Source organism: Sebastes umbrosus, chromosome 1, assembly GCF_015220745.1.
Source record: "Sebastes umbrosus isolate fSebUmb1 chromosome 1, fSebUmb1.pri, whole genome shotgun sequence".
Classification (NCBI taxonomy): domain Eukaryota; kingdom Metazoa; phylum Chordata; class Actinopteri; order Perciformes; family Sebastidae; genus Sebastes; species Sebastes umbrosus.
Genome location: NC_051269.1, coordinates 40466031 through 40481101, shown reverse-complemented (window position 1 = coordinate 40481101; position 15071 = coordinate 40466031). Strand labels below are relative to the sequence as shown.

At 43.1% G+C, this 15071-nt stretch overlaps 1 protein-coding gene across 1 annotated transcript in view; it reads right to left on the bottom strand.

Annotated features, from left to right (window-relative positions):
• The window catches only part of LOC119489489 (deleted in malignant brain tumors 1 protein-like), a 63283-nt gene extending 53869 nt beyond the window's left edge, over window positions 1–9414 (bottom strand). The window contains exons 1-8 of the mRNA XM_037771995.1: window positions 9331–9414; window positions 8232–8327; window positions 3786–4178; window positions 3075–3389; window positions 2565–2879; window positions 2058–2372; window positions 1367–1678; window positions 905–1171 (exon numbers count right to left, since the gene is read on the bottom strand). Of these exons, the coding sequence (XP_037627923.1) occupies window positions 905–1171; window positions 1367–1678; window positions 2058–2372; window positions 2565–2879; window positions 3075–3389; window positions 3786–4178; window positions 8232–8304 (1990 nt within the window). The 5' untranslated portion in view covers window positions 8305–8327; window positions 9331–9414. The remainder of the gene's footprint in view (window positions 1–904; window positions 1172–1366; window positions 1679–2057; window positions 2373–2564; window positions 2880–3074; window positions 3390–3785; window positions 4179–8231; window positions 8328–9330) is intronic.
• Window positions 9415–15071: the final 5657 nt, after the last annotated feature.

The following is a 15071-nucleotide window of genomic DNA, read 5'->3' as shown; positions in this document are numbered from 1 at the left end:
ACCGTCATTACAGTTCCACAGAAGCCAGTCCTACGTAGCACTTGGTACCACACAATATTATCACGCACTGTGTAGCTGGTACAGTATGGGGTCGCCAGGTGACCAGAGGATGCGTTCAAACCAGCCGACAGCAGACTTTGCAATGGGACACCAACTTCAATCTGATAAGGGGAGCAAACAAGCTGAGAGTCCTGGATTAGTGGTTGTTGGCCTGAAACAATAAAGAAAAGAAAAAGAGTAAGCGGGAGAGATTTTGATAAATTTTGGTTTCACTGTATTATGTCAAAACATTGCAAAAGTAAAAGTAGCTAAAATGCAAGCTGAGTAGTAAAATATACACATTTACCTTCACAAATTACACCAGCATCCTCTCTGTGAGCACAGTTGTGGGACCCTAATCCCGGATGTGGACAGTCTGTTAGTGATGTCTCATTCCCTGTACATTGAAGGTTATCTAACCAAATTAGTCCAGTGCCCTGTCCAAAACGTGCCCTGTGTGGTGCTGCCACAGCCCTGCCACAGCCCAGCTGTCGACAAACCACCTGAGCATCATTCAAATTCCAGAAGTCGTCACAAACCGTCCCCCAATAGCCGTGTTGGAGGATTTCCACTCTGCCAGAGCAGCTGCTGTTAGAGTTGACCAGTCTCACTGTTGGACTTTCTGGTTGAAGTGAAAGCAAAATCTCCGTCAACCCACATGACAACTGCAGGTTGCAATTACACCAGTAATGAGCAAAAGCCCCATATCTTCAATGTAACTGTACTTGATATTTTATTCCTTAGGATGTAATGTGCCTTCTCTAGTTGTATGTGAACAATACCAACTGCAGTGTGCCTACTGTGTGCATAAACTTACCTTCACAAATGACACTCGCATCTTCAAAATGATGGCAGTTGTCGGAACCTAATCCCCGATGTGGACAGTCTGTTAGTGATGTCTCATTCCCTGTACACCGAAGGTCATCGAACCAAATTAGTCCAGTGCCCTGTCCAAAACGTGCCCTGCGTGGTGCTGCCACAGCCCTGCCACAGCCCAGCTGTCGACAAACCACCTGAGCATCATTCAAATCCCAGCTGTCGTCACAAACCGTCCCCCAATGGCCGTGTTGGAGGATTTCCACTCTGCCAGAGCAGCGGCTGAGAGAGTTGACCAGTCTAACTGTGGGAGTTTCTGGTTGAAGTGAAAGCAAAATCTCTGTCAACCCACATGGCAACTGCAGGTTGCAGTAACACCAATATTGAGCAAAAGCCCCATTTCTTCAATATAACTGTACTTGATCATTTATTCCTTAGGATGTAATGTGCCTTCTCTAGTTGTATGTGAACAATACCAACTGCAGTGTGCTTACTGTATGCATAAACTTACCTTCACAAATGACACCAGCATCCTCTCTGTGAGCACAGTTGTGTTTCCCTAATCCCCGATGGGGACAGTCTGTTAGTGATGACTCATTTCCTGAACACCGAACATTATCTAACCAAATTTGTCCGCTGCCCATCCCAAAAAATGCCCTGTGTGGTGCTAACAGAGCCTTGCCACAACCCAGCTGTCTACAAACCACTTGAGCATCATTCAAATCCCAAATGTCGTCACACACCATCCCCCAACGGTTGTTGTGGAGGATCTCCACTCTGCCAGAGCAGCGGCTGTGAGAGTTGACCAGTCTCACTGTATTTCCTGGTTGAAGTTAAAGCAAAATCTCTGTCAACCCACATGGCAACTACAGGTTACAATGACAGCAGTATTGAGCAAAAGTCCCATTTCCTCAATGTTAATGTACTTGATCATTTAATCCTTTGGCTCCTTTTAAAACATTGTTTACAAATAAATGGTCTTAACAAAAACGAATGCCTTTATTGGATATCTGCTTATCGCGGTGGAAGAGGATGCCCATTCTGTATGGTACAAATTGAAGTTCAGAAACTTGTTTTTTAAATGTAAATGTGACTTGTAAAAAAATGTATGGTATCCAGTTAGTACTAGGATATATTGTGACTTCTCTAGTTGTATGTGAACAATACCAACTGCTGTTTGCTTACTGTATGCATAAACTTACCTTCACAAATGACACCAGCATCCTCTCTGTGAGCACAGTTGTGGGACCCTAATCCCGGATGTGGACAGTCTGTTAGTGATGTCTCATTCCCTGTACACTGAAGGTTATCTAACCAAATTGGTCCAGTGCCCTGTCCAAAAGCTGCATTTCCTGGTGCTGACAAAGCCTTGCCACAGCCCAGCTGTCGACATACCACATGGGCATCATTCAAACTCCAGAAGTCGTCACACACCGTCCCCCAACTGCCGTGTTGGAGGATCTCCACTCTGCCAGAACAGCTGCTGTTAGAGTTGACCAGTCTCACTGTGGGAATTTCTGTTTGAAGGGAAAGCAAAATCTCTGTCAATCCACATGACAACTGCAGATTGCAGTTACACCAGTATTGAGCAAAACCCCCATTTCTTCAATGTAACTGTACTTGACCATTTAATCTTTGGGATATAATGTGCCTTCTCTAATTATACGTGAACAATACCAACAATGTGCTTACTGTGTGCATAAACTTACCTTCACAAATGACACTCGCATCCTCAAAATGAAGGCAGTTGTGGGACCCTAATCCCCGATTTGGACAGTCTGTTAGTGATGTCTCAGTCCCTGTACACCGTAGGTCATCTAACCAAATTTGTCCAGTGCCCTGTCCAAAACGTGCCCAGTGTGGTGCTACCACGGCCCTGCCACAGCCCAGCTGTCGACAAACCACCTGAGCATCATTCAAATCCCAGCTGTCGTCACAAACTGTCCCCCAATGGCCGAGTTGGAGGATCTCCACTCTGCCAGAGCAGCTGCTGTGAGAGTTGACCAGTCTCACCGTGGGAATTTCTTGTTGAAATTAAAGCAAAATCTCTGTCAACCCACTTGGGAACTGCAGAGTGCAGTAACACCAATATTGAGCAAAAGCCCCATTTCTTCAATGTAACTGTACTTGATTATTTAATCGTTGGGATATAATGTGCCTTCTCTAGTTGTATATGTGAACAATACCAACTGCAGTGCTTACTGTATGCATAAACTTACCTTCACAAATGACACCAGCATCCTCTCTGTGAGCACAGTTGTGTTTCCCTAATCCCCGATGTGGACAGGCTGTTAGAGATGACTCATTTCCTGAACACCGAACATTATCTAACCAAATTTGTCCGCTGCCCGTCCCAAAAAATGCCCTGTGTGGTGCTAACACAGCTCTGCCACAGCCCAGCTGTCGACAAACCACTTGAGCATCATTCAAATCCCAAATGTCGTCACACACCGTCCCCCAACGGTTGTTGTGGAGGATCTCCACTCTTCCAGAGCAGCGACTGTGAGAGTTGACCAGTCTCACTGTAGGAATTTCTGGTTGAAGTGAAAGCAAAATCTCTGTCAATCCACATGACAACTGCAGGTTACAATTTCACCTGTATTGAGCAAAATTCCCATTTCTTCAATGTAACTGTACTTGATCATTTAATCATTTGGTTCCTTTTTAAACATTGTTTATAAATAAATGGTCTTAACAAAAACAAATGTCTTTATTGGATATTTGCTTATCGCAGTAAAAGAGGATGCCCATTCTGTATGGTACAAATTGGAATTCGAAAACTTATTAATTGTAAATGTGGCTTGTTGTAAAAAAAGAAAAGAAAAGGCCATTCTGTATAGTATCCAGTTAGTGCTATGCTATTAGTTGCCTTCTCTAATTATATGTGAACAATACCAACTGCAGTGTGCTTACTGTATGCATAAACCTACCTTCACAAATGACACTAGCATCCTCAAAATGACGACAAGGGAACCCTGTTCCCCCATGTGCACAGTCTCTCAGTGATGCCTCATTCCCTGTACACCGAAGGTCATCTATCCAAATTTGTCCAGTGCCCTGTCCAAAACGTGCATTTCCTGGTGCTGCCACAGCTCTGCCACAGCCCAGCTGTCGACAAACCACTTGAGCATCATTCAAACTCCAGAAGTTGTCACACACCGTCATCCAACGGCCGCGGAGGAAGATCTCCACTCTGCCAGAACAGCTGCTGTTAGAGTTGGCTAGTCTCACTTGAAGACTTAGTGGTGCTTTGGTTGGAGTAGTTGTGGTTGGAGCAGGTGTGGTTGAAGCAGTTGTGGTTGAAGCAGTTGTGGTTTGAGCAGCTGTGGTGGGAGCAGGTGTAGGTGGAGCAGTTGTGGTTGGAGAAGGTGAAAAAATAAAGACACTTTATCCCAATGTGATAAATCAGATAATGCACTTAATCAGGGATAATGTGTGTTTAGTCAATGTATGAACTTTTACAAATATATGATTAAATAAAACAAAGTAATTGTGGCAAACCCACTTAGAATTCCAATCTTATAGATAGATAGATAGATAAATAGATAGATAGATAGATAGATAGATAGTAACTTTATTGAACCTGAGTGAAATTCAAGTTTCCAGCATCACAGTTCCATAGTGCAAAACATGTTAGTAAAAAGGCAGTAAAAAAGTTAGTATTGCAAAGTACAAAATACAACAAAATATACCAGATATAAAAATACAAAGAGATGAAGAAAACTGTTAAAACTGAATATAGTGCAGGGTAACAGCTGTGATATAGGACTGTTTAAAATGAGTATAGTGCAGGGTAACTCCAGTAGCTTAGTCTATGAAAGTGCACTGTGTGAATTATTATCTGTCCTGCAGACCGTCCTCCTTCCCCCCCCACCCCCCGCCCTTCCTAGTGAGGTGCTGTACAGTTTGATGACTCGGGGGACAAAGGATTTCCTGAGTCTGTCTGTGGAGCACTTGGGGAGCAGCAGCTTGCCGCTAAACCAGCTCCTCTGTTTGGTGATGACGGCGTGCAGAGGATGGCGTCCATTATGGCCAACAGTCTGTTGAGTGTTCTTTCCTCTGCCACCGTCACCAGAGAGTCGAGCTCCATGCCGACCACAGAGCAGGCCCGCCTGATCAGCTTGTCCAGAGAACATCCGCAGGAGTTTTGTGCAGATGTTAAATGATCCCAGCCTCCTCAGGAAGTACAGTCTGCTTTGGCCCTTCCTGTAGAAGTGGTCAGTGTTTATTGTCCAGTCCAGTTTGCTACCCAGCTGCAGCCCGAGGTACTTGTAGGTACCCACGACCTCCACCTCGTCCCCATCGATCTGGACTGGTTGTGGGGGTGGTCTAGACCAGCCATTCTCAACCAGTGGGCCGCGGCCCACCGGTGGGCCTCAGAGCGCCATCTAGTGGGCCGCGGAGGCAGTGGTACTAGATTATTTTTTTATTATTATTTAGCAAAGTGAACAGGTAAAACCTAAAGGAGGTAAGATGCCAGCTGCCGTAAAACCAAGGCCTATTGAAGGAGGCTGAGACACGGGCGGATACGGGTCTTGTATTGGGTATAACACATGCGCAGTGTAACTGGAGCTGCGGTCGTGCGTTGCGATCGGCTCAATTTCGGCGAGTGCAGAGCAGATATTACTGCGCATGTGCGGTACCCCGAAGACGCGATGATTAAGTGTGACCCAACCTCCTTCAATAGGCCTAGTGTAAAAACACCAAACATCATCAGGTAGAGACAAATGTGTTTGCCACTGTTAGCTAGCTAACGTTCTCGGATGCAGTGAGACAAAATGGATCGGTTTTTAAAGCGAAAAAGTGATGTGGGAGACAACCCTGCGCCAGTAAAAGCTCCGAAGCGTGTGGTGAGGAAATATGACCCTGAATACATTAAATTTGGATTCGTAATGGCAGGCAGTGATGCTGAGCCCAAGGCACAATGTGTTGAATGTGGTGAAATCTTGTCAAATGAGGCGCTAAAACCATCGAAGCTCCAGAGACACTTAAACACAAAGCACCCAGGATGCATCGAGAAGCCAAAAGAATATTTCCTAAGGAAAAGAGACGGGCTTCAGGCACAACAGAAAGTCATCACAACATTAACAACTCAGTCAAAAGCCACTTTGAAAGCTAGCTACATGGTTGCTGCTCGTGTAGCTCGTAGCAAGAAACCCTTTACGATTGCAGAGGAGCTTATTTTGCTAAGCGCTGTGGATATGTGCCGAGAGTTACTGGGGGAAGCCGCTGCAACCAAAATTCAGTCAATACCCCTCTCCAGTGACACCGTGAGCAGAAGAATTATTGACATGAGTGATGACATCGAATGCCAACTTCTGGAAGGAATAAAGGCAAGCCCAAGTGTCTCACTGAGGGTAAGCAGAATATGTATTTTGGTCATTACAGCTGACAGTGGCATAACACATATCTACAGCCCAGTTTATTATTTGTTGTATAAACATGTTAGGTTTTTTACTCATTTATTTGGGAAGGTGGTCCTCGGAAATGTTTTGACAATCACAAGTGGGCCTCCAGTTGCAAAAGGTTGAGAACCCCTGGTCTAGACTTCCTGAAGTCTATGACCATCTCTTTGTTTTTTAAGGTGTTGAGCTGCAGGTGGTTGGAGTTGGTTATAACACCATTTAGCATGATTGTTTTGGTTATTAAGCCAGTTGAGTCCCACTGCTCTTGCTCCACCCCTATGTAAAACAAGCTCTCTGATTAGCCAGTGTTTGCTAGCTGCAAAAAATGTCAGAGAACTGAAGTACACTAATGTTACTAGCTGGGGAAGAAACAAGAACATCTAGAAAGGGAACACATTTTTTTGCTGTGCTCGGAATTGGACCTTACATAGTTGCTGTTACCACGTAGGAAAAGAACATTCCTCCCAAAGACACACACCACGACGCAATTACAAATGTCCGTATCTGTAGCCAGCAAATACTGCTCATAAGTCCTCATAATTGTTATAGTATCATGCAATTGCTAAAAACCTTATACAGTGCTGTCACTTTAATTAAAGCTCACAAAGTCATCCTATATCGTGTTATTGATGGTTATAGGACATTATTCCAGTTCAGAAACTTAGAATTTATAATCTGTTATTTTATGTTAGAGCAGTTCTCTATGTGTCTTTATGACTAGCTAAAGTTACATTAGTTATAATGCTGTGTAAGCCAGGACTCAGATTCTCCCTTCAAACACCGTTGTGACTTTGGCATGGAGGTATAACACATTATGAATGCTGAACTTAATACATTATGTCCATCACTTATAATACTTCATAATGCTTGTTAAAGGTCGTCATGCATGATTATAAACATATATAAAGAGTTTTATAAAGCCTTATGAATGCATTATAATGTCTTATGAATTTGCTTATAGTGCATAATAGGCATGACCTTCATATGTCTATCAATGTATTATATCTCCACATAAAGAAATACTGATTTTTAATAATTGGTTGTGTAACCCAGTTAAAAATTACTGCAGCACTAACTAACTCACTCACTTGGTTATACTCCCAAGCCGACAGACACCACAGTGCCACGACTGGGGCTCCCATAATAGATAATCACAGCCTTGTGAAACTTTACAAGCACAAACTAGAGAACTAGGACATTCAGAGGATGTATAGCTTTCCCAGGTAGATTGACAATAAGGGGGTTTCTGAGTGCTCACCATCCAATCGCTGAAAAATGCAATTCTTGCAGAAATCTCAAAATGTCAAAAGATTTTGATTCCAAATCACAGTATGGATTTTTCTATGGTGTTCCTCAAGGTCATGGTGTCTTAAAGTTGTATTTTGGAGGGATTATTGATCATATTTATCAATTCTAGATTCGTAAAAAATGGTTACATTTATCACCAAATGTGTGTAACAAATGGTATCAACCCAGAAATTGCTGATCAGACTATTGTTCACTGCTATTTGTTCCGTGCATGTGCAGTTTTAATGCACCAATGACAAATTTTTTTGGCCACTTGGGGGCAGTGGAACAAGCTGTAAACAACATGGACATGCAGTCTAGTCACCACTCAATTTATCTGTCAGCCATTTGGTGCTGGGCAAGCAGTGTACAGTGGGTTTATCAGAGCTTTGTCACTGAAACAACTGCCCCCCGAGGCTGGAAACAAGGTTGATGAGGGTGGCGAGAGTGAAGCTAAATAATAAAGTTGCTGGCTGTAATACCAAAACAATAAGCAGGAAGACGCTGAAATGTTCTATAGAGCTGGAGGGGACTGCAGAGTGAGGTGGTAATCCTCTGTGGTTTTGACACTCCCTGCAACTCCCTTCACATTACAAGAAATTATTTGCTCTATTATTTGAGAATTTTTAATCTAATAAGAATTTGAGCTTAATGTGTAAACCGATCATATGTCAGACACTTTACCTGTCCATCCTGTTAAAGTCTGCATTAGTAGGAGCAACAGCATACCCCGAGTCATCCCCATTATGGTCCACATCCAGGAGATAAGACGCACACTTGCTGAATAGAACAAAAGAGACATTTTAACAAACTGTGTGAAAGCAGACTCTAATGGCTTGCAAAATAATGGATGTAAATGCAAATACAAATTCACAAAATGATCAAATCAATCTCCCATTAGCAAGGGCAAAAATTACACGACATTATTAAATTAAAAAGATGGTTTATTTCCAGTGTTACTCTTTAAGTGGGTGTTTGGGAATCCAACAGTAGCCATGTTTCCATTCAATTGAATTTTAAGCAAACTTTTGAAATGTTGCAAGAAAGAAATGCAAACTAGACACGTTTCCATCAACTGGTTTGGAACAAATAAACTCGGCTACAATGTAGTTTTGTCAGAAGTTGGTTGTTATAGGCTTTGCATGACTGTAAGCCGCTAGTAGACAGAGTAGAACAAGTAGAGGTTGTGAGCTGGAAACAAAACAGATTGCCTTGGCCATCTAACCCATGTAAGATAGAAAAATGTCGAGAGGTCTTCATGAATTTTTTTCAATTGGGCAAGTCTTAATTGTTCTTTCATGTCCGCTAGTATTGGCCATGTTTCATGCTGTCCATAGACAAAGACAAGCATTCGTGCACCCAGGAAGAGACTGAGGAACTTTTATCGAATTTTGCCATTTCCATACAGCTTTTCTAATGCGTTGCTTCAAAATGTACATAAAAATATTGAATGGAAACTCAGCTAGTGAGTGAAAGAGCTTGTTTGAGAATTCACCTGTGAGAATGGGACCGTGTAGAAGCCAGTGTTGGCGTCAAGAGACATATAATATAACTATGACCTTATTAGTCCCTTGTAGCCCTCAAAATGTAACTTGGATTGTAAAGATAAACACAACGGCAGGGTACAAATTTGCAAGGGAACTGAATTTACCCATTCGCGTTAATTAGTGTTAACCAATTATATCTCATGAATAGCCCAATCATAAAATGTATAGTACTGTGTATATTCTGTTTATCACCTCCACCACTGCCCCCATCATTATTGTCATCATCATTCAATTACCTTTCCAGGTGTGAGGCAGGCAGTTGTCCTTGGAGGCTGACTGGCAGTGCTGCGTCAGTTGTCAGAAGAGAGTCTCTGTGAGCCACAGACCTGTGCTGCCTCTCTTGTTGTACTTGACCATTTATAGGAGCCAGAAGGTAATTAGGTGGCACAATTATGCTTGGTATGTTTTCCGAAGTGGTAGCCAAGTTTAAGAATGTTGCATATCTAGACAAGCAACCAAGTTAACCACTTGAACTTGCCTGACAAGTTATGAGTTGGAACAATAGAAGTTTACAGTATTTTACAACATTTCCTTGTAAATACAAACTCTCACGAGATTGTTAAGGTTAGGCATTGACCTCGAATAGTTAAGCTTAGGGTTGTCGGGCAGGCAGTGTCGTGAGAGTTTTTGCAAGTTTTTGCAGATCTCAGATCAGATTTTGCGGTTTGGGGATTTTCTGGGGATTTTCTAGACACAACCATCCACTAGACCTCGGACTTTCCCTCTTTTCCCCATTACCTGACTGCTCCCTCCCCCTCCCCCACCTGCTCACCTGTCTCCACTTTACTCTTCAGTCCTCCAGATATTTAACCAGCCCATTTTCGTTCACCACTTGTCAGTTCGTCCTAGTCAATTTTAGAACCCATTGGGTATTGGTCTGATGACGATTTAGCCTTTGGGGGCAAGCGGATAATGGATATCCGGGCCAAGACTTCCTCTCCTGTGCGCTGGTCATTATTTATTGTCCAATTAGCAATTTGAGATGCACACAAATTGGTGTTGATAGACGACGTTTACGACCGGATTATACATCTGATATATGTAAAGATTAATAAATAGCTAAATAGTTGTCAGATGATAGTCGAGGGGTTCTGAGATTGCATTTCAGCCTAGTGTTCTGCCGCTTTTGCTCTCCACACGGACTGTTTACCTGCATGCAACCAAAGCCCACACAAACGTGATTGGTCAATACTACTCGGATTACAAACCAGAACGCTTCCTATACCAAAATCTTTAAGCATTTGATTTGCATTCCCCTCTCTTTCATGCCAGGCATCCCTCCAGAGCTCTTTGGAGCCCTGTGAAGGCTGCTCACACCCTGTGCATCCCCTCATAGACGTCTGAAGCCCCAGGAGAGGGCTACACACTTGAGACATCCCTCCAGTGGCTCCAGGTCTGCAAACAAAATACACTGCTTGAAAGATTTAAAGGAACTCCTAAGTCACACATCAGATCTTGATGAACAAATTATTCAAGTTGAAAATCTTTACTGATGTACATTGTATAATTTCTTCATAACAAAATGACGTAACAATGGTCAATGGAAACCAAAATCATCAACCCATTGAGGGCTGGATTCAAAATCACATCGAAAATCAAATTAAAAAAATTAAAATCACAGGCTGTTCCAACTTGCGTGAATTTCATCATGGCAACTCATAATGTGACTCAGTAGTTTCTATGGCCCCCGCATGCCTGTATGCACTTCCTACAACATCTGGGCATGCTCCTGATGAGTCGGTGGATGGTGTCCTGGGGGATCTCCTCCTAGACCTGGATCAGGGCATCAGTGAGCTCCTGGACAGTCTGTGGCGGTACTTGGCGGATGTGAGAATGTGAGGGCCAGTCAATGGCATCAATGCCTTCGTCATCCAGGAACTACCTACACAGTCTGGCCACATGAGGCCGGGCATTGTCCTGCACCAGGAGGAAACCATGGCCCACTGCACCAGTGTAAGGTCTGAGAATCGCTCTGAGGATTTCATCCCGGTACCTAACAGCAGTCAGGGTACCGTTGGCTATGACATTGAGGTCTGTGCGACCCTTCAAGGATATGCCTCCCCAGACCATCACTGACCAACCGCCAAACCGGTCATGCTGGATGATGTTACACGCCTGTCACATGTGCTCAGTATGAACCTGCTCTCATCTGTGAAGAGAAAGGGGCACCAATAGGTGACCTGCCAATTCTGGTGTTCTTCTTGGCAAATGCCAATCGAGCTGCACGGTGCTGGGCTGTGAGCACAGGTCCTGCTAGAGGACGTCGGGCTCTCATGCCACCCTCATGGAGTGTGTTTCTGAAAGTTTGGTCCGAAACATGCCCACCAGTAGCCTGCTGGAGGTCATTTTGTAGGGCTCTGGCAGTGCTCCTCCTGTTCCTCCTCGCACAAAGGAGCAGATACCAGTCCTGCTGCTGGGTTGATGCCCTTCTACGGCCACGTCCAGTCCTCCTTGTGTAACGCACGGTCTCCTGGCATCTCCTCCATGCTCTTGAGACTGTGCTGGGAGACACAGCAAACCTTCTTGCGACCGCACGTATGGATGTGCCATCCTGGAGGTGCTGGACTACCTGTGCATACTGATTGGGCTGCAGGTATCGCCTCGTGCTACAAGTAGTGACAAGGACACTAGCAGAACACAAAACTAAAGAAGAATCAGTCAGGAAGGATAAGGAGAGAGCAATTGTCTGTGGCCACCACATGCAAAACCATTCCCTTTTTGGGAATTCCTTCTTGGCCTAGGACGTCTACACCCATGTGCTCCATGGAGGAGAGGAGAGCAATCAGGAGCAAGCAGGATGCCCCAATATGGCTGCTTTTCAATCATTGACTGCTATCTCACTTTTGCCACCAAAGAGGAGAACCGTTTTTTATCAGCGTGTGGAAGTTTCCAGCTCAAGAGGATGCTGTTATTAGCTTCTCAGAGCAGGGGATCAGTACAGCAACATACGCACACACAACAACACTGATAGTGTAACCATATTTATATAAGACTGACCACAGATGACCCATAGGAACACTAGAGATAAACAGTGACTGATATTAATTCACCTGTTGCCCCAGTGCATGCTGGGAGGCTTTCCACTACACCTACCCTCCTGTAATTTAATTCAGTTTACCTGTCAACTATGATGGATGAGAAGCTAAAGTAGTAGTTTATTGTTTGTGGTGGGTGTAGCTATCCTATGATGTCACATCTCTTTTCACATGCATCCCCACCAGGGATGCAGTAGAAACCATGAGGAAACACCTGCTGCAAGATAACATTTAAAACAGCGGAACCAACCTCAACCCTGACCAAATCTGCCAACTTCAGCCATGTTGAAATTTTTTGAAGGAATGCCAAGCACCAGTCACATGACCGGAGCACAGCCAATAGAAACGCTCTCTCTCTGAAATGACCTGTGATTGGTCAAAGTCTTCCGTCAGGGGCTAGATGTTTTAAAGCCTTAAAATAGAGCCATGAGGAGGTGGAGAAGTCTAGTTATCTCTCAGAACACTGGAATTACAATATGCTAAAAGATTACTATGGAATTTTTGCCCAATGATGCCAAAAATATACTGCCTACTGCCACTTTAAGACAGTTGTCATGGCTTTGCTCTGGTCTGCGTCACAAGCCTTTTTGTTCAGCATCATTAGCGACACCTGCCAATTAAATTAAATTAAATTAATAAAATTAAATTGTCTTAAGTCCTGGGGCCAGATGTATAAACGTGCACGCCTTTTCCCACACAACAGAGAGAGTCAACAGGAAGACATCAAATTATAATGCACGAAAGTTATTCAATGGGTAAAACACACATCCTCCAAAAGGTTTAAACATGAAATCAAAATGGATGAGTTTGAGGAGCTTTCATCCAGCTGTCACAGCAGTTGTTGACGAGCAAGTGTTGCATCCACCCAGACCCATATGCTGTACCAATGCAGCCAGAAGAGCCATTGTTGGTGAAGAAAGGCTGGACATGTTTGTAGGCGAATATGAGATATGGTGGGATGAAATTCCCCAAGGCATTTACAGCACACTCAAGTGTAGCCCACAATGATCGAAAGACGAAGAATATTGAAACATGAAAAGGATAATTAAGTTATTCCCTAATTATTGAAATTTCTTTCAGAAACTGTTACCTGACCTCAGGGCACTAAGTGCTGAGGCTCTTAATTTACAACTGCCTGGTTGAGCTCACAGAAGAGAAACAACAATATTTATTATCCATTCTGACCATTTGAGCTTGTTCATTGAATTAGGACTCTGTTACAGGTGTAGTGTATAATCAGCCTTTTTACTGTTATAATATATTTTATTTACTGCTGTGTAGAAGGCAAAAGCCTTTGCAAAAACATGCAGAAACATGTTCTCTGTGCCCTTTGTGAACTAGAATGGACCTCTGTCTCTCCTGTTTTTTTCTCTCTGGAACACTGTGTCTCTGACGCTCTAGGGCGTGGGAGGCGCGGCCGGTAGGAGTGGATGCTTGTTTTCTCTGCGTGGTGTATTCCCTAGAGAAACAGTAAACTGCTGATTTTGGGCGTTTTGCTGAATCAGAGATGAAACATAATTTAAACATCTGCTCAGATAGGCATTTAGGTGATATTTTATGTTTTAACTTGTGTTTTTGTCTGTTTCCCCTGTATATTTTATCCAGTGCTTTTATCTTTGTTTTATTTCTTTGATTCAATTTTTATTTTATGTGATTTTATTTCCTTGACTGTGAAGTACTTTGTGACGTGTCTGCGAAAGGTGATACTGTTTATTAATAAACTTGGCTCGCTTGCTTGCGGATTGCAGAAAATAAATGGGTGTATGCCAAAACATTTACCAGTTTAGCTGGAAATGGACAGCATGTACAGCCAGATAATGATGAATGGGTTTCTTTTGAAAGCTGTCCAAAGATGACAATGATTTGAGGTATTTATTACATTCACACTTTTAACTGTTGGACTTTAGGTCTACAAGTTATTATCAACAAGTACAACATCATCTGCTAAACTACCTGCTGCTGTTTGAACATCAGAGTTTCAACATCATCAGAGCCGCCACAGGTACCACCTGAACTCACACTTGCCAACTCTCACGATTTTCCCGGAAGACTCCCGTTTTTCATTGCCCTTTCTTTTCACACCTTTTTACTTTTCGTTATCTCAACCTGTTTCTGGCACTATAGAGCGTGTATAAGCCATAAGGCCTACTTTTTCCACCCGGATGGCAATAGAGCGACACCTAATGTCTTTTCCCAGCGGAGGAGAGCTGCTCGCAACACCGCGGCGTGTTTGAGCGGTGCTTTCCACACATCACAGCATCACAGCAAAGCTGTGGTGGTGTGGTGCAAGCCATTTTAAATAACAGGTTTCAGAGTAGAGTGGTGCCGTTGTTGCATTGTATCTGAAAGGGCCTTCAGTGATCGAAAGAAAGAAAGGGAAATGGAGAGTACTAATAAGAGATACAAATATTCAAGCAGGGGCAAATAATGAATGAATGAAAAATTATATGATATAAAGCCCATGAATATTAACCTGGTTCATACCAGAGATTCACACAACTTCACGCCAGAGGGGCAAAATCTTCCGCTTTTTCCTTCCTGAGATTTAAAAGTAGGCCCATTAAAAAAATATTGTGTTGCAGTGTACTTATTATTTTGTTATTTTCATTCTTTAAAAGTCACTGGAATGCAGGCAACAAAGTCTCTGACCCCGAGAACCCTATTTTTTGAGGTCTTTAGACCTGTATATCGAGCATACTTGTGTAGTAATGAAAATTTAAGACCGTAACTATTAACTTTCAATATATTTCACCTCATACACAGGTATTTGTCCAGAATAAACAGGACAAGAGTCTGACAGCTCAAAAAGATAAACAATTTATTTGCACAATTTGCACGTTAAAAACATTTTAAAAAAAAGGGAACGGCAATTTTGTGGGCCAAGAGCTACACAGTGCATTGCACAATCATTTGATATGAATAGCAAAAATACACAGAAAGCC